Source organism: Melozone crissalis, unplaced genomic scaffold (genome assembly GCF_028551555.1).
Source record: "Melozone crissalis strain CALT ecotype California unplaced genomic scaffold, PUWL_Pcris_2 ptg000063l_1, whole genome shotgun sequence".
Taxonomy (NCBI): domain Eukaryota; kingdom Metazoa; phylum Chordata; class Aves; order Passeriformes; family Passerellidae; genus Melozone; species Melozone crissalis.
In genome coordinates, this window is record NW_026535841.1 from 15433974 (window position 1) to 15459625 (window position 25652).

Genomic DNA, 25652 nt, shown 5'->3' on the forward strand with positions numbered 1-25652 from the left:
AGATCCTGCCTGCATTGGCCAGGAGGGTGCTCAGTCCTGTTTGCTGGGGCTGTGTGCAGGGAGTGAGTGGATGCTCCAGCAGCAAAAGGAGGCTGAAGCCACACACTTAAATTATTTTTCTTGCTGTTCAGATCACATATGTCTTGAATTTACCCTGCCTAAAGTTGTTTGAACTTTTCTTGTCGGAAGACTTTGTTTGTTTTCCCCTAGTAGTTTCAGTTGGCTATAGTGGAGGATTTATTGTTGGAAATGCTTTTCTTGAGATGCTCAAGTTGGCAGGGGTCATCTCTAGTGTTCTGGGCACAGGTGAGAGGATGGGTGTGGTGTGTACAAAGGCAAAGGAGCAAGAAGCCACATGCCTATGTGACAGTATCTGATCCTCAGGGGGAATTGTTGTGGTTTTGTGGGCAGCATCGCCCTGGAGCGCTTGGCTAGCCAAGTGGGATGTGAATGCTGTGCATGGGCTGTTGCTGGTGGGGGAATAACTGCACCAGTTCAGCTGCAGCTGAGTAGCTTGTGCAAGAAAAACATCCTGGATGGCACAGCACACCATGGGAAGACCCTAGGCTCTTGCAATATGCCTGCCCCTGCCTGCTGAAGGTCTGTGGTGCTGGAGGACAGCAGGAGGTGGTGGGCTTACACAGCCTTGGGAGGATCCATGGGGATGAGGCTTATCCCAGAACCAGTTCCTTCTTGGACCTGTCTTGGCTTTAGTAATCCCTGGAATGCAGGTCACTGCTGCAGTTTTCTATTCAGCCAGATCTGTATTGGGGTCTCTTTGTTCTTGGCTGACACTTGCCTTCTCTTACCCACATTTCTGAATGAGGTCATTGGTGGTCAAGGTAAAACCCTATGCTGTGCAGTCAGCAGAACCTGGTGCTTTGCCTTGATGCCTCCAAGGACATGCACATTCTGCTGTCCTCAACCTTTCTGGCAGATTTTGCTGGTCTTACTGTTGTAGTATCACCATTCCAAGTCCTTGAGCCCCAGGGTGCAGCAGCTGTGGCCACACACGGGTTCTCACTGCTGTGTCTTTCTCAGTTTTGGAATAGGTATGTCAGCAAATTGTGGGCAGTTTGTGTAGTCCAACTGGAAGTTCCTGTAGACTGCAGTGGCAGGGTGATGCTGACTGCATTTCTGAACAAAGTTTAGTAGGAGATGAGATTGTTCTTGTGGTATTTAGGAAAGGAGACAGCCGGTCTGGGCAGCTGGCTCCCATATAGTTAATAAATGGTACTTGATAGATATAGCCAAAGAGAGCATTGGCCCACTCAACATGCCAGGGCATGTCTCTGCTCCTGATGAAGGGCTGTCCTGGTGTCGCAAGGAGAAGGAGTCTGCTTGTGACATGATACAGATAGCCACTTTGACATTTTCAATCAAATATGTTGACAAACCTTGTGTCATGAAGCTGTAGAAGTAAAAATATATGGTCCTTTAAAGAAAGAAAAAGGGCAAGACAGACCTGATGTGGTTAAGCGTATCCAATTTACCAGATGGATTTTTGCTCTGCTGTGCAGGATGCTCTCTTCCAGGAGTTTCTCTGCATTTCATATTCTGTTTATGTAGGAATGTGAGTTCTCTCCATTTAATAAGTTTGATTAGTATCAAAAGATAGGCTAAAATTGTTCTTGCTGGAATGGATCTTGGGAAGGGACCAGAAGTTGAATTTTTGCGTAAATCTTCGAAGCACAGAGTAGTGACTGGCCATAACTACAGCCATCTGCCTCATCCTGCCATCACCACCAACACATATAGCCCTTACAGAGGGGAAATGTACTTTTAGCAAGGATTCAGCAAGATAAAAACATTCATCTTCCTTTACTGTTTATGCTGTAGGGGTTATGATGCAAAAGTCAAACCAAGCCAGGGAAAGGTTTGGGAGGCCAGCAGTGCTGGGGCAGTCAGATGGGATCCTTTTACCTGGCTCTCAAAACACAGACTCCCATGACTGGAGGGATTCCCAGGTCTTTGGTGAGGAGAGGGGCTGGGACCTGTGTCCTTGGCTCTAGCTCTCTTGTGGAAGTGGCTGTTGCTGTTTGCTGAGCTATGATGGTCTGGTACATACACGACTGGTGCTACATAGTTCAGCATGACTTTTAATACCTAATGAAATAACACTGTTTACAGATGGGCAGATTTATTATTCCTTAAATTAGCATTTGGGGTGAGGTAAGTACCAGTAAAAGCAAGGTCTGTACTTCAGTTCATATGCCAAAGTCAGGCACTGTATAATTTTAATCCTCTGGGTAAAAGTGTAATGTTAGGATTTGTTTGGTCTCTGCTCTGTTCTAGTTGTTGTCTGCAAACAACCTGAGTTTTGGTCCTGGGTTATGGATCAACACCAGTTCTCACTGAAAGCAGAATTATCTGATAGCCAGATGCTAGAAAAATGCTCTGGACTGGTCTATTAATTTCAGTTAGTTTGTTTTAATAATTATTCTTTTTTTTTTTTTTGGTCACATTTTGAAAATTGTCCAACACATTGTAGTGATGCAGGGCTCCTTTTTCTATCTGTGGATAATTTCTTCCAGCTCATGCAACCTGTGGGGTGTTCCTGAAGTACTTTCTGCAGAGTTCCTGGTACTTTCACTTGAGAATTTTGATATTATTGCTTCCTCTGTTTAAATAGCTTGGTTTGTGAAGCCAGAAGGATCCTTTTTGTTCTGGTCACGAGTTGCCCACAGCATCAGTAATTGTTTGAGACACTTGTGCAGCTAATAGAAAGAACCTTTCACCAAGAAAAGCTCATTGTAATACCACTGCTTTAAAGAGACTGGGGAAAGCAACAAATCCGACCAGAAAGTAAATGTGTTGTTCCTGTAGTCACATAGATCTGGGGACAGGAGACATAAGTAGAGCTTAATTCACTCCCAAATGGATGTTCTATTTCACACCCCAGCACAGCTCCTGATTTATGGATTTCTTAACATAACAATATTTTCATTGTTAAGTCCTGATTTAAAAGCCTGATGTAAATACAGGGTCAGCACTTGCTGTTACCAGTCCTTGGACCAGTCCTAACACCAAGTGTGGTGATAGATAACAGCATTTGAATTCCCAGTTTGCAGAGGACTGGAGAATTTCTACAACCTCCTGAAAGGGAGCCATTCTGCAAGCAAATTTAAACTGTGTCCTGAAGTTACCTTGGGCTAGGCTACCAAGCTTAGCTGGCTGAAGAGAAGTGTGATGCTATGAGGGCAAGAAAGGAAGGCAGGAAGGCACTGATATATGAACTAATGGCAGGAAGAAAAATGTGTGGCTGAGCTGATTTGTTGAAGTAAAATGTTGTTGGCTGCTGTAAATGGGGAGTAAGCTAAGTCATTCTGGAGGTGCAGCTCTAAAGGCTGGGATGGAGACTGAGAGCTCCGAACAAGGACATGAACAGGCCAATGCAAACTCTGGTGTTCCTGGTCATACTGCAGGAAGACAGGTCTGGAGTCTCTCCTGGAGAAGACACTGTCCTAACAAAGGATCTGGTAAATGGAGTTAGCAAGGATTTGTTTTGATGTATAGCAGTCTGTTCAGTTTGCTGCCAGATATGCTTTGTTTAATGACTGAAACTGAAGGAGTAGGAGCTCATCTCTGTGAGACTGGGAGAGAGTATAGATTAACTCCATTGTGCTCTCTGTGTGACACTCACTTTCCCTACATATCATGAGCCATGTGCTGTTCAGGTCTGGTGAAATGGCCAGGCTCATTAAGCAAAATCAGAATCTCTCACGTCATCCCTTAAGAGAACCTCCATGTGTATTCTCATTTTGGTAAAGCGCAATTTGTACTTCTTTAAAAAGAATGCATCATTCTCTTGTTCATCTTGGTCTCAATCCAACAGGAAGATAGGAGTGTTCAGAACTTCTCTGCACAGTCTTTTTGGGTGATGTCAACAGCCCTGTGTCAGATACTTGGGAGGCTTTGAAATTTTAAGTAAAAATCCAAACATCGGTGTGCTGACAGAGCCTCCCCACTGTGTGCAGGGCAGGTGTCCCCACTCCAGTGATGGAGAGGATTCAGGGAGCCTCCTGATTCTGGGATTCCCTTGGACGTGGGTCACAGCAGCTGCTCTCCCTGGTGTATGGATGAGACAGGGTGGAGAAGCATGGGGAGAGGAAGGTCAAGGCACGTTCTGTTCTCTCAGCCCCTCTTCAGCAGATGTTTCCTGAGGAGCACTGTCCAGCTGGCTCTGCTCACAGCAGCTCCCAGGCAGCTTTGGGCTCTGATGGCCCTTGCACAAAATTCTCCAGGAAACCATGGTTAGTCCTGTCCTGTGCCCAGAAAACCCCGAATTTACAAAGTTTTGGCTTTCCCTTTTTGTAATACAGAGAGGATGTGATTTCATGGATGAGGCAATCACTCGCTGTGATTTATTGTGCGGTGTCAGGCAGGGAAGCCTCTTCCCTGGCTGCTTGTGAATTGCAGCTGGGCACATGCGGAGAGGAATTCTGGGCTTACACAATGCTGTCAGAACTGGATCTGGTAATATTTAATATAGCCCTGTCACAGCAGATCTGAGGTTAGTCATACCTGCTCAGAGCACAACAGTGGGTGATGCTGGTAAAGAAGGGGAGTTGCCAGGGAAAAAGATTTCCCAGATCTGGGCACATGCTGGCTGCTGGTCTCCAGCACAGAAGGGGCTGGGCTTAGCATCCAGAACTGCCTGTCCTGGGGTTTGTGTGAGCTGTGAACATCACAGATCATCATCTGCAGCTGCTTCAAGAGTGGTCACTAACGAGTCTTGTGGATTCCTGTGCTCCATCTCTTAACACTGGAGTTGAGTTTTCCTCTACTCTGCTTAGCCACTGGATTTGTCAATCAAGACCATACTCATGGTTCATCCTGTGTAAATGGAGGTGGAGCAAGCCTGTGAATTAATCCAACAGCTACCACATTGAAGGATGCAAAGCCGGACACAACCTGGGTGCCAGTCACACGCATAGTCTAAAGTGAGTTTGAAAGTACATCCAAACTGATGCCAGTATTTATGAGCCATATGTTGCAATGGTAGTTATTTATTGTGCTTCTCAATAGAATAGAGCACAGGGGTTGTTTAGCTCCCCTCCAGTGATGTTACTGGCCTCTGTGCCCACCAGAGGACTAGAACTCCTTGTGGTTTTACTTTCCACTACATTTTCCTTTGTAGTGAGTAGTGCTGAGGGTACTCGGGGAAAGCCAAGGTCCCAAGGTTGCTGTTCAGCACTAGATCTGACCATAGGCATCTGTCACCAAGACATGGCATTGCCAGGTGAGAGCCTCCTGTGCCTGCCACCAGCAGCCTCCAACCACACCTGCTCAATGTAGCAGGGCTATTTTCATAGCCAGCCATTTTCATAGCCAGGCTATTTTCATAAACCAGCCATGAGTTATGTGATTTATTATACAGAGCTATTTCTGTGGCAAGATAAAAGGATGTAAATTTGGTCACTTACCTAACTTCCCATCACAGTTCAAGAGACCATTATACACCAGGCATTTCTTCTTTTCCCTTCTGGATAACTCAGTGTTGACATGTTGACCACAGCAAGCAGCATAGTGCAAAACTAGGACTGATGTAGAAACAGAAGACTATTACTGTTGGAACCGCTTTTTGATGTTCATGTGGGATTTCAGTTACACGCAGTTTTTGATTTTTTCGAGTTTTTTTGCATTGTTTATTGACTTCAAGTGGAAATTTTTAGGATGTGCTGGAAAGCATCCAGTGATTGAAGGACTTCCTAAAGCCCTAGTGTATTAAATATCCACCAAGAAAAATACACATTTATGTTGAAAATGCAGAATAAACTGTATCTTGTTTATATGTTCTGTCACTCTTTGGTACTCTGAAAAGAAATCTAAGCCATATGTAGTAAATACTGTGTTGTGCTGCACTGCTCTGTCCCCCTTCTATGTGTTGGAATTGGTTCTTTGATCTTCAGTTCAAAAGGTTTGATAGGGCTGTTTCTGTGGTCTGCAGAGAATTTCCTTCTGCTTCTGCAACTCCTCCTGATTAAGTCTGTGTTTCTGGGAAGGCTCTGGGTATCCATCCAACCAAAGAGATGCTTGCACCTTGTGTAACAGCTCTTGCATGGTGGATGAGGCTTGTCTCCAAGTCACCACAGCCCTCTTCTGTCCCCACCTTTCCAGGCGAAGGGCATCCTCCCCCCAACACCCAGGAGAGTGGTAACATGAGCAGAACTGTTCTAATGAGCATGAAGTTACATTCTAGACCTGGCCACATCCGACAGGACCCACAGGCAGCCACGTTAGCATCCAGTTGCTGGCTGTTCCACTAATGGAACATTTAAAGCAAGGGTTAGGTAGAGGAAGTTATTAGCAGCTGCATTAACTTCCACCTTGGATTCTGTACACAACAGTTGCTCAAATTAAAGAGAGCTGTTTGGATTCAAGCAACTCCTCTGATGGCAGCTAATGAAACTAGTCCCGCAGTTCAGCAGTGGCATCAGCCAAAATCCTGGTTGTAATCCAAACCGCAGTTTTTTTCTCCTAATGAATTAATCAGCTGATTGTGTGCGTGCGATTAGAGAGGTGTGTGGCAACCTTTGGAAGGGAAGTGCTGGCTCTGTGGGGCCCGGAGGCCGTTCCATTGCAGGAACATGCTCCTTTGAGTATTGCAGGACCATATGTGTTCCTCTAATTAACGGGTGTTGTTCCTGGGGTCTTTTGATCTCAGGAAAATGGCTGTAAAAATTGTAATACTGTAAACCTTCGATAAATTGGAATAAAACCTCAAACAGCTCAAAGCAATTTCCTTTAATCTAGCTTGTGGTGTTGGGAATTTTTTAAAATTATTATTATTTAAAAGCTTCCACCCTATTTAATGGTAGCTGCAGAGATAAAGCAAAGTGTAATTTGAAAATTAGTTCCAGATGTTTGAGTTGTAGCTTTGTTTTACTAATCTGGGTCATTAATTTTGTTGACTAGTATGTTTGGATTTTCTTCCCTTGCATGTGTGAAGCATGGTTGCGGGGTACAACGGGACTTCTGGCAGGAAAAATCCTCTTGTCTCTGGGCAACTCCACCGAAACAAGGCCTGTTTCTCTGTGGTTATCCAGCATGGAAGGCAGGAGATGAGCTGTGGAGAAGAGTGGTGGGGTGGTTTGTGCTCTTGCTGCAGTGCAGGGCATGGGGCACGGTCGGTAGGGAGCGGGGTGCCCCTGCCAGAAAGCCAAGGACCAGGTTCAGGTCAGGGTAAGGGTTTCACCTCCCAGCCATAACAACACCCTTTTTAAATGAATAAAACCAACTTGTCACTTGATTAATGAAAAAAGGTGCAGTTTGGTAAGGCTTTTCAAAGACTATTAATAAAAGAGATCTTTTCAATGGAAGACAACTTGCTTCTGCTCAAGCCTTAGACTGCCCCAAAGATTTGGAAATTGTGACATACTGGGATCTTCTCAGTGCATGTTGCACATCCAGATGGTCCCTGGGGGTGTGTTAGTCACTGGCTGCAAAGAGGTGCCTGGAGAAATGTTGGTGGCTATGACACAGACCAGGGAGAAGAGCCCGTGGGTATTGCCACCAGCACCTTCAGGCAGAGCACTGAGGGCGCTGCTTGTACCCCTGCCAGCAGTGTTCTCAATTTAACCACAGTTACCCCAGTTTCTTCGTTCAGCTTTGATGGGATGGGTATGGAGACAGTCTGGGATAGTGGTGCAAAGCTCAGGGTGCGGTTCACGAATCTGCCAAGGAGTGAGGGGTAAAGCTCTGCTCTTCTCTGGGCTTGGCAACAGGCTGGGTACACTGAGGATAACAATCTCCATCCCTGATCAAAGGAAATGTTACGACCTCTACGGGATTAAGGCTGTTTTTTTCCAAAAGAAAAAAATGTCCTCATTGTTTGGGGCTAAGCTTTAGATAGATGGTCATTTTAATACTACAAGAGCAGGCAGAATTGTGGAGCCAGCTTGAGTATAATTTTCCTGCTTATCCTGATTTCTGTTTTGCTGTTTATCCTGTTTATCCTCTCCTTGTTATCCTGAACTGGTTTGTCTTCTTGTAAATGCCAACCTACCACCCTTAAAAAGAAATCATCAGGAAGAAAACTTGCTGACCGAGTCTTTCCTTTGCCTGTGGCAGATCATCTTATATAATATTAATATTTGTAAAAGCAGACCTACAGAGCTCATAAATCTTCCATAAAAGAGGGGCAATATCTACGTCTGTTTTAAAATGAAGCAGGTAAGTAGGTTCTAGAACAAAAGGATATTGATACAAAGGAAGTGGAGAGATGAAAGAAATGAAATTGGCATTTTAATCTGAAAATTGTCTCTGCATAAGTAATACCAGAGGCCTCACTACTGCGGGAGCTAACGCTTTGCTCTAGGTGATCACTTGACCCTGGAAAGCTCCCCTCCCTGACTGCTACCTGGTATTCCATTCAAGTGCCTTTAGGAGCAAAAAAAAGTCCAAAATTGAAGCAGAGCTTGTTTGCAGATGGGAGGACTGCATTACCATTTTTTCTTAACTTTGTGCTTCTCCAAATGGGAAAAATAAAAGTTAAAAACATTTGTAGTTTTGAATTCTGTTAAACATTTTTTTAAGGCAAGAAGCAGGCTTTTCCCCATTACAGATGGGAACCCAGATGAGAAAAAAAATATGGTTTATTTTTAGCCAGCTGAGTGAATAATCTGTCTCCAAACACACATGTGGAACTGATCCATGAAGGAATGACACTGTAGCATTGCTAACAGGGTCCCTTTGCAAAGGCAGACTCTGGTCTGGAGCAGTTGGTTTAAGACTGTGTAAATCTTTTATTCCATACCGCCCATGGTAGGATGGTAAAATGAAACCAGGGGGTAATGGAAATTTATTTTTTTTTCCTTTTTTTTCACTTTTCCTAGTACCACTGTCCTGAGACAGTTGCAGTGGCTTTTCCCACTGCTGAGGACATGGTGCAAGTCCCACAGTCTGGAATGGGGCAAGGGGGTCCTCCAGCCCCCAGAAGGGACATTGTTTTGTCCATAAACATCCCAGCTGTGGTTCGTAGGCAACGTGCTGCTCTTGCTATGCGCTGTGTAGCACCAGGGCTCTTGCTGACAGCTGTGTTTAGCTGGCAGAGAGGAGGGGCAGATGGGTGGGTGGTTTTGGACCTTTCTGCTCGGCATGCAGTTCTTCCTGGTGTGGTGTTTTTTGTTTTTTGGGGGGTTTTTTTGGGTTTTTTTTTTTTTCGGGTATTTTATTTTTTTCCTGAACAGGAGCCTTTAATTCTGTATTGCTCAGTGGTGGAGCTGGATCGGAAGATTCATTCTGGACTTGGCTCCCAGACCATCTTTGCTGGTGGTGATTTCTACAAAAATTGAGCTGGGATCATGTGAGCCTCAGACCAAGGTACCTACCCTGGGGCATGGCATGAGTCATGTAGCTCAGCCCCACTTGTTCCCAGCTCCTCTCAGAGCCAGAAGATTGTTAGACATTGGGTTAAGCTCCTCATTTTTTTGATGAAGCAATTTTTTTTTACTTTTGAAATAGTTATTGAAGCTGAATCTTCTCGTGGGAGTAGGTCAATTCATTTAGCACAGCACACTTTTAAGGAAAAATTTTTGTAGTGCCGGCTCAGGCAAGAAATATGTTAAAAGAATTTTAGCTTTCAGTTGAAATCACTATTTCATTTAAACATTTTAGGCTAATGAGAGTTGGCAAAAAAAGTGCTTTTTTATTAAGGAGGAAATAAGAAAGGGATGTGTTGAAGTTATCTCAATGGAAAATGTTTTCATTTTCTTATTTATGGATGTATGTCAATTTAGCCATTGTCATTATTAAGGACAAGAAAATATCTGAGAAGCTTTCATGGGGCACACAGATAATTAGGCAGATAATTTCTGCTGTTCTTTCTCATCTCCAAGCCAGCTTCAGTCTCCCTCATGAAATGTTCTGCCACAGCAGAAGTAGAATGTTAAGTGTTAAAGTTCAATGTTATGAATCGGCTTTGCTTACAAGGAGAGAGGAAACCAGTCAAAACCCCTACATGGAAAAGAGCTGAATAACAGCAAGATCACAGAGGTCTATAAAACTAAGGAGGATCTGAATAAAGCAGGATAAACTTGATGGTCTAGATGAAAAATCACATGAGGGGAAATCAGTGCTTCTGAGGTAGATCAGGTGAAGGATTTGTGATCTCTGACCACTCATTCCATCTTTTGTGTAGAAAGCCCCCAATTTGCTTTGGGGTGTCCGTTTGTGTTTGTGCTTTCTCTATCCCTTGGGGTTAGGAAGGAAAGAAGACCTGCACAACTTTTGTTGGATATCCCTCTGCTGTTGCTTTCCCTAGCCTTTTGCTGCCACCTCCATCCCCAGGAGCCCCCAAGGACAGTCGAGTTGTGCCTGTCTCTGGTGTGGCAGTGTCTCCCCTGTCATTAGAGGATAAATGACACTGTCTCCATGGCCAGGGAACAAACCAAATTAAACTCCACTGTCCTCAGCAATTGATGGGCCAGCTGCCGACCTCCATGTCACAGCCAATTTCTCACAAAGAATCAAAGATTAATTGTATCTCTACTTTCTGTCACAAATGGCTTGGCTATGCAAAGGGAAAAATAGTAGCAGGGGAGTAGAGGGGACGGCACTGTGCCTGGCCATCAGCCCGCTGGCAGGGAGGGGCTGTGATGATGCTTACGCAGTCCCAGCAAGGTGGTGGCTAATGGAGTTGCATTAATCAACAAGAAGTGGCCAGATAAGCTGGCCACAGTATCCCACTGAAATAAGGCAACTGTGAAGGAGGATTGGGAGGGAAGTTAAATGCTAGTGGGAAAACCAGCACAGCAGGCCATGCTCCCCAATGGAGAGTCACACCAAGCCTGAGGAGATCACTCATAAAGCTCAGTAAGCGTGAATCTGTTTAACTGGACTTTGCAGAGAGGGGCTGGGGGTTCTGTGGCATTTAGGGCGGCAGCTGCAGGTGACACCAAACTATGAGACGTTCAGAATGTAGTGATAAGTAGCTACTGGCTTCTGGCCCTAATCTGGCTACCATCAATTTGTGGTGTATTGGCTGCAGTGGAAGTCTGGATCAATATCAGTCTACAAGACGCTCAACAGATCAATGTTTGATACAGATAAAGAAAATAGAGAGCAGGTGTTTATGGCATCCCCTGCGTGCAGTTTTACGATTCCTTGCTCATTCTTCTGCCAAGGGAAGGGAAGGAGAGAGAAAGAAGGTAAGAAAGGATTTAGAAAGGTAATTCACTTGAAAAGCAGTTGTAAGAAGGAGATTTATAGCATTTTTTCTAATCAATTTTAGCCTGAAGAGAGAAAGAGAAAAATCTTCATAAAGATATATTGTCCTTTGAGAGACAAATTTTGACTGAACAGTGGGTTTGGGTTTAATGAGATGCCTGTGGCAAGGGGATCACTGGCACAAGGCTGTGCTTGCCTAGGCTTTGGGAAAGAGGGACGTCCAGGAGTTCCAGAGGTCCCTGCTGCTTTCTGGTGGTTGAGAGACCCACACCTGGCTGTAAATACTTTCGGTCAGCTGGCAGGAAGATGATTAAACCAGGGAGTGTGGAAATGCTGGAGAGAAGGGCTGTTTTGTGTCAATGCTGAGGTCATCTGCCTCAGGTCTTTGATAACTGTGTGGCACAAAGTGGGCTTGGAGATTTCATGGCTAAGCTTATTTCCAAACAAAATCCTGGTGTGGAAGTCAAGTGTCTTCTGTTGCAAATGCAAAATGTGGCTGGGGGTGTGTATTCTGTCCTTATCTGTTAAGAGGTAGGGCACTTATCTTCTCTTAATTAGGCTGCCTGTTAAAAGCAGGTGGGGCAGTTTTCTTTATCTCTTCCACTTAAGGATCATTGAGTCTCACTGCATGACTGATAAAATTATGAGTCTTCTAAAGACTCATAATGTAAAGAGCATTGTGAGATGCTCTGCCCAGGGGGATGAGCCAAGCAAGGTAAAACAAGCCACCCCCACAGAATCATTTAAGTTGGAAAAAACCCTTGAGATCATCAATCCAATCATTAAGCTAAGGCCCTCAAACTATCAGGGTGCAGTGGAGGGAGAGGACCTTCAGAGCATCATTTCCTGTATTTCCTTCCTTTCCTTTTCTCATTTCCCCTTCGCCTTGTTTCACAGGACTGGCTGACAAAATTTGGGTATCTGCCTCCTCCGGACCCTGTCACGGGGCAGCTGCAGACGCAGGAGGAGCTCACCAAGGCCATCACTGCCATGCAGAGGTTCGGGGGGCTTGAGGCCACAGGAGTCCTAGGTCAGTGGCTCATGACCCCTCCTCTCCTTGGTGCAGAGCGAGACAGGGATGGGTTCTTGCAGGTCGGTGAGGGAGAAGGGACTCTCCCTCTCCTGTGTTCTGGAGCTGCAGCAGGAAAAGCTCCACCGTGGGTGGAGCATATGGCCCAGTTTGGAGCTGTAAGAGTAATTACATGGCTCAGGTGTTCTGTTGCCTTGTGTTTTCAAGAACCTGAGGCAAGCAATTATTTCAACACACCCACAGACCCTTGGGGTTCTCAGTGTGATTAAAATAGCTTTTGGTGTGTTCAAAAAAAAAATTTAAAAAGACAAAGGGAAAAAAAGGGAGAAAGTTGTCCTGTTCAAAGCTTTACTTGCAGCATCAAATTGAATTGAACAAAAATCCTGATTAAGCCTCCCAATTTGTATGCGAAGATCTTTTGAGTTCCTTGCTGCTGGGGCACAGACAGGGAAGGGAGAAGGATGATGTTGCATCACCCCAACTTTGTTTGCAGGAGGCTTTTTCGGGCTCTCCTGGGATCTCACTGAGCCACAGCAGCTCCAGGTACTTCTCAGTCATGCCCAGCCAGCTCGGAGCCCATCACCTGCTCCAGCAGCTCCGTTGGCCAGCAGAGGCAGGCAGTGGCATCTGTGTGGCAGGCACATCTGCCTGGGAGGGAGAAGTTCAAGGGGAGGCTGAAGCAGCACAAGTTCACCAGCGTGGCTGGGGTCATTCCTCTCAAACCCTTCATTGAGGGACGGAGAAAGCCAGCATTATCCCGGCCTGCAGAAGGGCACCTCTCTGCTCTCCTCCCCTCTGTGACCCTCCTGCCATGGGGCCAGCATTAAGGAATGGCAGCTAATTAGCAGGCGACTCTCTATCCATCCCAACATCCCAGTATCCCTCTGCTGGTCTCCTGAAGGCACAGCTGCACCCCAACATGAGGACTTCCTTTCTCTGGTCTTAATTGAGCATGTGCAATAATTTCTCTTCCGCTGCATCACAAGCTGCAGGAGACCCCGGAACAGAAGTGGCCATTCAAATTGCATTTTCAGAGGTGGTGTTTGAAACAGTCTGGGGGTGGGAGGGATGGCTGCCCTGCACAGGTCATAGTTGTGGTTTGTTCATGAAAACAGAGTTTAAGAGGTAAAATCAGCAGGGAAATGAGTGAACGAAACAACTTTTTTGCATTTCAGCTGGTGAGAATAGACACTTCAAGCTTTCATTCATAAAAAATTAATTAGAAAGAACCTGGACATTCTTCAAATAAGCTCGTAGCTGAACAGAGATGGAGTTTATTTATATGTGAATGTCTCTCCTTGGAAATTCATCAAGATAGAGCAAGCCAGAATATTTGAAAAAAAATACTTAAAAGCATAATCAAAGCTGGCCACAGGTGGGCTTCCAGCAGGAATTGCTGTCCAGTGGTGGGAGCAGCAGTGAGACATAGGGGGCTCAGTGTTCTGTGGGTGTCACCACAGCATGCTGGGGCTGGTGCCATGTCCCAGTGGGCTCCTGAGTATCCACTTTTGCTCTTCTGGTTCATTCTTAGCGCTTCATTTCCTATCTCTTTGTCTCCCTGGGATTTCTTAACCCACCATTCCCATGATTTCTTGTTTTTTCTCTAACCCTAGATGAAGCCACCCTGGAGCTAATGAAGACCCCTCGCTGTTCTCTGCCTGACCTCACCATTGAAGCGACCAGGAGGAAGCGATTTGCCCAGGCTGTCACCAAGTGGAGCAAAAGGAACTTGTCCTGGAGGTAGGAATTCATCTATCCCTGCTGAAATCTTGCAGCAAAAGACCAATTTCACCGTCACCTTTGTTAAATATGGCTTTGAGATGAGTTTTAGGGTGATGGTTAAAACATGTCCCTATGGCCTCCCAAGATCCCATAGACTACTTACTTTAATTCTTCTCCTGACAGTCACAGCAGTGACTTCTTGGACCCACTTGGCAGTGCCTGAGAATGATACAGATTTGGCTGCGAGCCTTTTGCTGGGTTGCAATTGTTGTTAGAGCATCTTTTTTCTTGAGTTCATTAGTTCTGTGCTGTCTCAGGCAGCTGCCAAGCCTGGAGCTTCTTCTCTTGCCCCGCCCAAGTCCAAGGGCAGGACAATTTTCGGGGTAATAAAGTCACTCTTTTTTCTCCTAATCCTTGCCACAGGCAAGTATTTTTCCCTCAGTGCCAGGATCCCTCTGCACCCGTGACACACAGTTGTTCAGGTCCAGCTTTCAGAAATATGCTGCAGGTCAGGGATGGCAAGCGAACTGATCCCTGTCCCATTAAGATTTGTGCTTTTTGGGACTCATTTTTCCTCCCTCAAATACTGTGTGCTGCAGTGATTTTTCCTCTAAGAACAGTGTGCAGCATGAGATGCTTGTACCATCCTGAAAACACATGTGGATCTTATGAAAAGTTCTCCATATTAATATTAAGTTTTTCTTTGATCCTGGCATAGCCCCTAGAGAGAGTCCTCTTCCCACTGCAGTAGCAAATCTCAACTTGTTCAACCTGTTGAAACTTAGCAGAGATTTGGTCTCTGTTCCAGCAGATTCCTGTGAGACTTAATTTTGAGAAAAGATAAACATAATTCAGCTTCAGTAAGAAACATCTTTGGTTCATAGATGGCTTCATGTCGTGAAGTGACCCATATTACAAAAACTCAACCTGTCTCGCTGTTGCCCAGGCCTGACTTTATGGGGAAAGAGGAAGAACTTCGCATTTCAGAAAGGAGAAAATCCTTTGCGGGTAAAAAGAAAACCTGTCCTGGTGTTGTGGGGCTGCCAGAACCTGTGCAAGGGCACAGCTTGCGCACAGCCTGACCCCAGCAGCTCCTGACAAACCTGAATGACATCCCATGGCTGGGCAGCAGGGTCAGGGAATTGGCACTGCAGGTGCCATCAGGACTTTGGATGTGCTGACACAGTATCCCCAGTTCTAGGCTGGACAGAAATGTGGAGGTGAAATGTGGTCTGGCTGTTCTGGTGGATGCAGCCCTGGGATATTCCCTGCCTCCTACCCCCTTGGAAACTGATGCTGCAGCAAGGATTGGCATAAAAAGGGGTTGAGGTCTGAGACAATATTATGTGTAAGGCATAAAAAAATCCATCTCCTGACAATGTAATTTCTGCTTTTTATTCTTTGATCCTTTCAAAAATCTTGTCTTTTGTCCAAGAAAGGGCTGTATTTTACAATGGTAGGTTGTAGCCAGCAGAACACTGCAGCATTACAGAAACTCCAATGTAGTATTTATATCCACCACTTGAGACTAAACTGGCTTTTTGGAAACTGCCTGAAAGTCAGCCAATAGAGACATAAAAGTTTTACTCGCTTACCTTTTACACATTGTTTGAAGATTTTAAAAGGGGAAACCATAACTAAATGCTACTCAGACATGGATTTAAAAGTTGAAGAAAAACCTGAACAATTGCAAGGCTGTAATAAGCAGGTAAGCAGAGCTGTAGGAAAGGAGGGCATCAAAACAGGCACATGCACTTATTGAGAAGGCAGTTTTGGGCAAACAAAATGGTATAGGTATACAGGTCATTCATATTTCTTCTTTTTACCTTTGAGTACAACCAACCTATGGGACTGGAGGGCCCAAGGAGCAAAACTATACAGGTTGCATCCTGCACAGCTCACAGTACAGTCTTGTAGCATCCAATTACTGCATCAGAAATAGATAGTTTTCTGTGCCTCATCTCTATGTAGAGTTTGCAGGATATTACAGCATATAAATTTTCTTTTCACAGGATTGTTTTTGTTATTATTTTATTTTCCCTGCACTTTCCCCAGGTGCCAAGGCAGCTGCTGAGAGAGTGGTATGCTGCCAGCATCAGCGCCAGAGCTGCCCACAGCCATTTCCCCTCATGCTTGCAGCCTTGTTTTTCACTTGTTGATTTTGCTTTATTACTTCTGGTTACACCCCACAGAAGGGAAGTTCATAGCTGGCACATCTCCATTTCTTCCCAGTCCTTGCTGTTTCCCCACAGTCCTGGGAAGTGCAGCAGCAGGGCCATGCCCTGTCTCCACATGCTTTGAGCTCCCTGGGGAAAGAGGAGCCATGGAAGCTCAGCTTTTAAAATTGCCCACTTCTTTCCTTTCAGTGCTGAACTGAGCTGGCTTTCATCTGTCTGTAGTTAAGGACTACTCCCTTGTGCCATCTCATCAGAGCTGCGGTCTTTGACACTGGTGCTCAGGCCATGGACTGCCGGAGTGGGAGCAGAGCCCACTGGCAGAGAAGCAGTGACACCAGTCAGTCAGTGCCCACCACTGGCTGTGCTGTGAGTGCCATGGCCTGAGCCCAGATGTGGATTTACTCAGGCGTGGAGGGGTGGCAGTCTAGAGGAAGGTGGCATAACTCTCAGTTCTGCACTCCAATCCCCACAACGGTCCTGATCCTTCTGCTTTCTTCCTTTTAATCAGTGGCATCCTGCCATGGGGAACCTCCCATCCAAACTGAACACTTTTGGTTGATAGTCTAACTGCTGGGAGAGGGTTGATGGAGGGTTCCAACACCTGCTGTTTTCCTCCTGCAGACAATGGCAGTGTTGCAGCACTGCCAGGGTAGCACTGGATCAGGGCTGCTGCGCCATGGATGGTTCTGGGCAGCTGGAAAAGCATCTTTGCCAAGGCATCTACCCTTTCAACTATCCCCTCTTCCTTCCCCTTCCAAGAAAAATCAGAATGGGTTTATCAAGCACTCTTTAGCTTGCTGTGTTTGGTAGTTCTCTGCATTTATTTTATTTGGCCATAGTTTCAGGGCTGGGAAAGTGAGAGAGTGCTTTAATTAACAAGCTATTGATTTCTCATCCATCACTGATACTCTCCCGCTTTTGTCTTTTGGAGGACAAAACTAATAAGGAAATCAGAAATCAAAATAGGTGTGGGTGCCCCTCAATGGCAAACAGAGGCAGATCAGTTCTCTCTAGTCTCTACTTATTAACCATTATGCATACAAAGTCTGTTTGGGATGGGTCAAGCAAAGGAGGTGACTCAGGGGACACATGAAGGACCGGCAGCACTGTGGGAGAGTCAGCATTCATTTGTCTGCATGGCAATGCTGCTGCCTGGCTGAGCACTAAATGCAGAGGGGAGATTTTTCTCCTTGGTATCCCAGTTGTGTCCCTCAACACCACATCCTGCTCGGCAGCTGCCAGTTCCAGTGTTGTGGTTGATGTTCCCTCCTGCAGCCCCATCTGCCACAGGGATAGACACTCCTCAGGACGTCCCAGAGTGTGATTTGCAGCAGGATGTTACTGAGCCTACAGCTTAGAGCAGTGTTGGTGGGGTGGCTGAAGGAACTGAGCAGTCCAGTTGTCATCACCCTCCCTCTGGCTGGCAGAGGCTGTCTGGAACAGAGAGCTTTCTCTCCAATTATTCACATTAGGCTTTTGCCAAAGATCTGAGTTCTGTAAGAGGAATCTCAGAAGGGATTTACATCCAAGAAGAAGGAGTGCTTCTCTTCACTGGAAACCTAAACACCATTTACTACTACTACTATTACTAGTAATAATAATTTAAGGTAGGAGGAAGATTTTTTATCTGCATGCTTTTAGAAATGTGCTTCCTTTTCATTGGAATTGGGTGATGCAAGGCCAACAAACATCCTATCATCATAATAGTCTTTTCCTAATCTCATTGAAAACAATTAGCAGAGTTCCAGCAATCAAATCAGATGCTGAATTAAAAAACCCTGATGGGATTCTCTTAAAACATGACAGTGATAATGAATCAAGGATAAGGGACTTTCCACTTACACCTGCAGCATATGAATAAAATGTGGATCATCTCAGAGGTGTAGGACTTTTTGGAAGAAGTAAAATAGGTATTGATTCTGTTTCTGCCTTAATCTTATGCTTCTGGAGTCAGATCTTGGGATGAATATTAATAATATTTGTTTCTTTAGACAGGGCTTTTTATCCACCATCCTTTTAAAGGGAGAAATGATTTATTATCCTCATTCTACAGCTGGAAAGAAAAGGAAAGGAAAATAGCTCACATGGTGAGCAGGACTTGGGAAGGAAAGAGCAGATAATGTCCCTAAATGTGACTCTGTGCCTTAGGCACTATGATCCTGGAGAAAGGTCATAATTCCTAGGCTAAACATGGTGTGTGTTACACGTATAATGACTTAGTAGAAATTAAAGCAGCGAAGGGTTTACCTAAGTCCTGAGGAGTGTTATGAAAGATGAAGACAGTTAGTTAATGACTATCTGGAATCCAGGTGGCCTTTATCTCTGTACTATAGAGGATTACATCTGGGCATAATCTCTTCTATAAATTAAAAATTGCCTTGAAAACTGTATTTTCTAATCACATGCTAATACTGTTTGTACCTCTGTGCTGTCTCCTTTACAAATGTGTTTTCTTTGAAGTCCTACAATCATCTGGTGTTACATGCATGTAACTCATTTAGATTAGTCAATAAGGCTTTTCTTTGCCCAAAGAGTCAAGGGATAGCAAAGGAAAAGGTATGAATGATTTTTTCTCATTTGGCTATGATGTGTTTTTCCTGATTCATCCACTCATTCCCACTGTCTCAAGGATGAGTATCCCAAGTGCTTCAGAGGAACTGCTAGTGAGATTTCTGCTTATTTTCATAAACCCATTTTTCCTCAATCAGAGATTCAACCCTGACTAGTTTTGCCCTGGCCCAAAGGTGGTGCCTGCTTTGGGCTGCCTGTCTCTTGAGGGTGTGGGATGTGTTCACAACCTCAGCAAGCAAGTTGCTCCCTACTTTTCACACCCATGCTTTCTCCCAGCACTCAGATCACTATTCAGGAAGAGCTTGAGTGGTGTGACTTCCCCTTCTGATGCTTGTAATTATCTCGTGAAGTGTAGTCAGGTCATCACTGCCCGTTGGTGATGGGAAGTGGTGTGGTACCGAGTGATGCTGTCACAGCCCTGTTATGTAGCAGGGTAAGTGATGTGGTCATAATTGTTGCTTCAGCCTTTAAAAATCTGTCAAACCATGAAAACACTTCGGCTGGTGTGCTGGTGCACAAAGAAGAAAGTGTCTGTTATTACAGGGGTAGAGCTGGCCAGAAGGCATCCAAACAGGCTTTTGTCAATAATTACTCAATCAACAGTACATTTGCTTGGAAAGCGTGTATATTTTTGTCAAAATCGCCAATCAAAGATTATCTAAATATACTCCTTTAGAAGCCAAGGTGCCTTGTAGCATCTTTGTCTTTTCATCTCTTCTATTAAATCAACAATATTAGGAATTCTTTTTCAAAGTTGGGTTATACATTGACTTTTCAATGGGAAACATTGACTTTTATTCCATTCCAGCTCAGCCCAAAACTGCAAAAAGCTCTGAAGTCCTCACTGTGGCTCTGAGGCACCAGGCACGTGCAGAGCCAGTTCTGATTGTTCTTGGAGATCTTTCATGCTACTGACCCATCCTCTTTTTTGCCCTCTTTGTTTCAGAGTTCGCACCTTCCCAAAAGAGTCCCACTTGGGCCACGACACTGTCCGAGCCCTGATGTACTATGCCCTGAAGGTCTGGAGTGACATCACTCCGCTGAATTTCCATGAAGTGGCCGGAAACAATGCTGACATCCAGATAGACTTCTCCAAAGCAGATCACAATGATGGCTATCCCTTTGACGGGCCTGGTGGGACGGTGGCACATGCTTTCTTCCCCGGAGGCCATCACACAGCAGGGGACACTCATTTTGACGATGATGAATATTGGACCTTCCGATCATCAGGTAGGTCAGGGTGGGAGAGCAGCAACCAAGCATGAGGGCTCACAATTTTCTCTTCTGCTCGGGTGGCTGGAATGGTTTAGCCTCTGCCACACCTTCACCCTAGGCTTCAGGATCCCTGAAGTCATCTGATTCCTCTTGCTAGCAAAATCAACCCAGGCAGTGTTGAGGACACTCTTATGTTCCTGGATGCCTCAATGGCATCTCCATATTTCTCCTTATCCTGCCAGAAATTGCAGAGCTCCCCATTGCCCAACCACAGTCCCCATCTCTTCTGAGACCTGGAAGGTTGCAGATTGGGTATGCGGCTGCTGGAGCTCTTGGATTGGGACTGCATTCTCTGACTTTGACACCTTTTGGGGGCCTTCACTGCCACATGTCCCAGTTCCCTATTTTTAAAGTATACTGTTAGTTGACCTACATATAAAGGGCTCTGTGTTGTGCTGGGAAAAAGGCCTAGTTTTTTCCTGCCATCTCCTGTCTATTACCTAGCATCAGGATGGTTACTAGTTGCAGTTCTTTTCTTTTTTATCTTCATCCATCTGGCCAAAGCAGAATTTTAAGTAGCAGAGGGAATATCAGAGGCAAGTGTTCCTCAGTTGCAAAACCATCTGTGGGGATCAGGTCCCAAGCCTTTGTGTCAGGCGTGTTTTGACAGATTGTCTTCTCTGCAGCCACCAGCTGCTAATTTATTTCTCATTCCACCTCCTCCACCAGCCTCCTAGTGGGATCCTGCTGCCTCAGCTTAATGACTTTGTTTAAACCTGTCTTCTCTGAAACAAGCTAATACAAGCCCACCAGCTGACCTGTCATCCGTCCCCCTGAGTGTTCATGGGCAGAAGGGTTCACCAAGAGTGCTGGAAGAGGTCTTGATATGAAGGTTAAAGGTCTGGACAGGCTGATCCTTGAGAATTATACCTGCTTCTTGTTTCATGCTCCTTGTTTCATGTTTCTAGCCCCAACTGATGGCTCTTATCAGGAAGGAAAAAAAAAGCAGCAGTTTTGATCTGCAGACATACAGGGCAGAGACAAGCACTGTGGTCAGTAGCTTGCCAGAGGGAATGTGTTAGTGATGGAGTCAGTGTTGCAGCTAGTGGTTGGGAGTGCTCATTGTGAAACAAACTCCAATGAAGGAGCGAGCTCAGAGCTAGCGCTCCCACAGCGGTGCCCCTCTGAGCTCCACCAAGAGATGAGCCTGCCAGCGAAAATCTGCCCTCTATTTTGAAGATCTTGGAGCTATCTGAGCTTCATCTTTTATTTATTTTGTTCTCTCTACTGATTCAAAAACAACAACTTGGTAAGTGATATAAAAATATCCCCAAGGTTGTCAGTCTGGCATTAAAATGTCAGAGAGCATATGTCTTGTTCTCTCTTAGTGCCAGGGAAAACAGCACAGGTTATAAAAATCTCGCCTGGTTACAGACCCTGTAAATAATAGTCATGAAGGAAAAGGCAAAATTCCGCAAAAACTATCTCCTCCCTGCTCTGCCACCCTGAGCCTGGTGAGGAGCACTAAGGACTAGGCAGGATCAGCTACTTTTGTGCAAAAAAGTAGCCATCTCAGATGGCAAAGAAGCCATCTCTTTTGTCTCCAGTCATTCTCAGGGAATGTGACGCTCCCCTGAGCTCCATAGGAATCTTTCCAACTCACTGCTTCTTTATCACAATACTTGACATCATGATCTTTATAAGAACCACACTTAAAATCATTGCTGTCCTCTGGTATCTCTCTGCAGGACATTGCTGTGCAGAGAGGGGCAGAAATTACATGGACATGCGGTCCAGCGTGTCTAGAGCTGGGTTATGGGAATGCACCAAGCAGTCTCAGTCCCATACAGCTGGGAGCAGCTCCTCCTTTGCTTTGGTAGCAGTGGCGTATGTTTGGAAATGAGCATTAACCATTTACATGAGTGTCTCAGGCTCTGGAGATAGGATTAGTCTGTATGTGGGTGTGGTGTGAGGCACTGGGGGTCGGATTGCAAGTAAGGAAATTTGGGGAAAGAGAATATAGTAGTGATAGCCCAGACTGAAGGAAAAAAGTCCTCAAAGCCTTGAGGTATTGATGTTCAACAGTGTCTCCCTAACGCCCATTGTGGCATGTGAGGATCGAAGTGTTTGCCAAAGGCAGCAGACGCAAGAGCTGCAGCACAGGATGTGTAACAGGAGAAGCTGGACACAGTCACCTACTTGTGTCAGGGCACCAGTGAGATGAGCAGGTTGGTGGTCGGTAAGCAGATGAACATTCCTGCACTTGTGTGCATAAAGGATGGCTGAGGGGTGGATTTGGCCGGGGCAGCATCGTGCAAGGCCAGGCAGGGAAAGCCCTGCGGGCAGGCAGGCACTGCCGGCACTCCCCAGCTCCTCGACTCATGTCTTGGCTCATTGTCACAGGATGTGACGAGCTCCTGGCTGGTGGCTGCAGAAATCTGGTATTTTGGGCAATGCAAAGGCTGTGTCAGCAGCTGCAGCAGGCATGAGATGCAGGGAGTGACTGCTCTGGCTCAGCTTCTCTAGTGCCACTCAGCAAATGGTTCTGATGTGGTTGCTGTCTCAGCCCTTTTTTTTCTCAGGTGCCGACAGTGATTTGGAAATAAGAGGGGTGATACCCAGACTGGTGTAGGCTGAAGTCTTGCTTTCCATATTCATATGATCCACCCCATTCCCTAACTGGAAAAAAAAATTTTTTTTTAACTTTACCTATTCCAAAGCTCTTCTTGCCAGTTTATTCAAGATAAACCTACACTTTCTCTTACTGCCCCTGTAGCCCACCCAAATCCTCCAATTACTCTCAGCACTTAGTGACCATTATTTCAATTTTATCCTTATCTCCAGACACTCATGGGATGGACCTATTTGCTGTAGCTGTCCATGAGTTTGGCCATGCCATTGGCTTGACCCACATCTCTGCCATAGAGTCTATCATGAGACCCTACTACCAAGGTCCAGTGGGAGACCCTCTGAAGTACGACCTGCCTTACGAGGACAAAGTCCGAATCTGGCAACTCTATGGTAAGTTTGTGTCCCTCAACTGGCTACACCCTGTTCCTGCCATGGTAGGACACATTGGAATAGCTGTTCTCTGGGATGAGTGGTGCTGGTAGGAAGGATGGTGTTCCCTATTACTCCTTTTTTTCTACACAGGAGTCAGGGAATCTGTGTCCCCCACAGCCAAGCCTGAAGTAAGCAAAACAGGTGATCATCCAATCCTACCAGAGCTGCCAGAGAACCGCTCCACTGTCCCGTAAGTCAAATTCTTCCTTTCCTGCAAAGGATGTGTAGTACTGAAGCTCTGCTTCATCCATATCTTTCCTGCTCACTTTGTCTTTGGTATTTCTCTCTGGATATTTTGCTAAAACTCATATTTTTTATTCATGTTAGTGGAAAGTTGTCACCGTCACCCTTAGGTAAATTCATCCTTGCTGGAATTTTAAACAAACTTCCTCTGCAGTATCCTGAATTGCAGAAGTATAACTTACCTAAATCGTTCCACAGTGAGCAACTGCCTGATGTACCTGAGGGAGTGAATATTGGAACAAGTGGACTGATAGTCTGACTCCAATGCAGGTTAACATTGGCAAAGGGCTGCTTACATGTGTCATCAAGCAACCAGCATGGCCTCGTTAAGGGAAGTGCAAGACATAGCTCATTAATAAATGTTGACCAAGACAGCAGGACAGTTAAGAGAAGAAGGGACACTGAACAAAAAGGCAGGAGGTGATGGTCACATGTTTTTGCCAGACACTAAAAGCCCCCCAGTTGAGAGCAGCAGAGATGGAGCAGGTCACCTTCACCTTGTGCGCCTTTTGTTTGAACATGCTGAATGCCATTAGTTACATTTCTCCGCATGTAGCTTCTAAAGGCGCTTGTCCACCAGGCTCCTTATGGCCATGTTTAGACCTAGATATAAGAGAGCCTTTCTCCCTGCTGTTGTAAGAGGCCAGCATCTCATACCAGCAGCAGGAGCAGCAGGAAACTTGCTCACGTCATCCCCTTGTTCCTGCCTTCTGTTCTGGGAGACTGGATGGGGTTTGCCTCCACATCTGTCATTTTGTGGTCAAAGAGCAAAGAAGCTGGTGCTGGCAGCCCAGCACAATTTTTCTATCCGCAGAATAGATTCACGCTTCCTTGTCATCCACAGGAGCTTTTCCGTGCGTGTTCACTGCATCCTCTCCTTGTTCCTCCATCAGTCATTATTTCTTATGTGGGCTTTGCGGCTCTCTCAGTTCTTCATACTCTGTGCCTTCCCCACCCACCTTGTTAAAGCAGCTCAATATCTCTGCTGCCACTTGCCAGGTGGCTTTCACCAGGTAGATTTCACTGGACGTCACGTAGCTCCTCCAGGTCCCTCTGTTTAAGCTCAGCTGCTTTCTGCTTTGCAGCTCAGTCACCTCTCACTGGCACTTGGGAGCTTAGCCCTGGAGCAGTGGCATCCTGAGCTGCTGGAGTGAGAGGCTGCTTGGCTGATTTCCATGTCCTGCTGCCCTGGGGTAGCTGGCCGACCCACACCGTGCCACTGGGAGCAGGAAGCCAGCTCTCACCAACTGCATGAGCTGGTGAATGTAGAGCATGTCCTCGCTCAACTCCCAGCAATGGCTTCCGGTGGCTCAGGGTTGTCAGCCCAAGCTGTCTTCAGGCTGAGGTTTGCCCAAGCTCGCCTTGGAAATCCTTGTGCACGTGACTGGGCTTGAACATGAGGTGTGACAGATGGGCACAGCCTGTAGTCTTCTCCAGGAGCAGGGGTGATTCAGTCTGTGGGGTAGCAGGCATCGGAGGGGACACAGCCCCTCACTGCCTACCTGGGAATCTCTCCACAGGCTCAGGCGGGACATGCCCAACAGGTGTAACACGCACTTCGATGCAGTGGCCCAGATCCGAGGAGAGGCTTTCTTCTTCAAAGGTGAGCACCAGGGGTCTGTGCCACCCTGCGGTGGCTTTGATGTGGCAGCAGCAGAGGCAGGACAGTGTGGAATAGGCTGGAGTGGGTGGTGACGATGAGCTGGCTGGGGTTTGTGGGTTGCTCCCACATACCCAGGGAGGCATCTCATACCTGAATGTAGGGCCGGACTGGTGACAATCCAGCACAGCAGTTTTTACTCTGATCCATCACACTGGACTGCCCGCTGAAGGACTAAAATCTGATCATTGTGCTCCCAAAAAGTCAAAATCGAGCTCGAACCAAGGATAAGCAGAGCAGCAACAACACTCCACTGCTTTCCTCCTGGATAGCTCCAGCCTTCCTTTCCTCCCATGCTTCACCTTCCCTAATTTTGCTTGCCGTACATCTCTCAAAGACAGTATGTACATAAATGAGGACCATCTGGTTTTGTGGCAGCGAACGCTTGCTGGCACTGTGTTCCCAGGATGCCCAGCTGTTGATGAGGATCCCATCGGTACCTTCTCAGCTGAGCAGAGCCTCTGTAGGCTGGACTCTCTGGGCTTGCTTTCTCACATTTCCAAGATGTAAAAATGCCTGTGGGTGTTTCTTTGCATCCCTAGCCACCATTTGGCCACCCCAAAGCCATCCACCAGGTAAGCAGAAGCATTTTCTCCAGGGATTAGCAGCAGCGTCCTGGCATCTGGGTATCACAGCGTGAGCCTTGGGTCGCAAGCAAGAACAGCAAAAGGGCTTCGGAGAATTTGGTGTTGCCTGTGCCCTGAGGGAAGCACAATATGGGGACTGTTCCACAACATTATTTGTTCAGATGCCAGCTCCAAAAAGCCACAGCTAAGAAGGGAAACTCAAAGATATGAACTGG

At 46.0% G+C, this 25652-nt stretch overlaps 1 protein-coding gene across 3 annotated transcripts in view; it reads left to right on the plus strand.

Moving 5' to 3' along the window:
* The window catches only part of MMP17 (matrix metallopeptidase 17), a 50880-nt gene that overhangs the window by 17721 nt on the left and 7507 nt on the right, over positions 1–25652 (plus strand). Inside the window, exons 2-8 of one of the 3 annotated variants that reach the window (XM_054288572.1) lie at positions 9217–9324; positions 12067–12199; positions 13813–13939; positions 19616–19899; positions 22729–22905; positions 23038–23137; positions 24711–24793. In XM_054288572.1, coding sequence (XP_054144547.1) covers positions 9217–9324; positions 12067–12199; positions 13813–13939; positions 19616–19899; positions 22729–22905; positions 23038–23137; positions 24711–24793 — 1012 coding nt within the window. The remainder of the gene's footprint in view (positions 1–9216; positions 9325–12066; positions 12200–13812; positions 13940–19615; positions 19900–22728; positions 22906–23037; positions 23138–24710; positions 24794–25652) is intronic. The other 2 variants (XM_054288574.1, XM_054288573.1) reach the window with 2 other exon arrangements.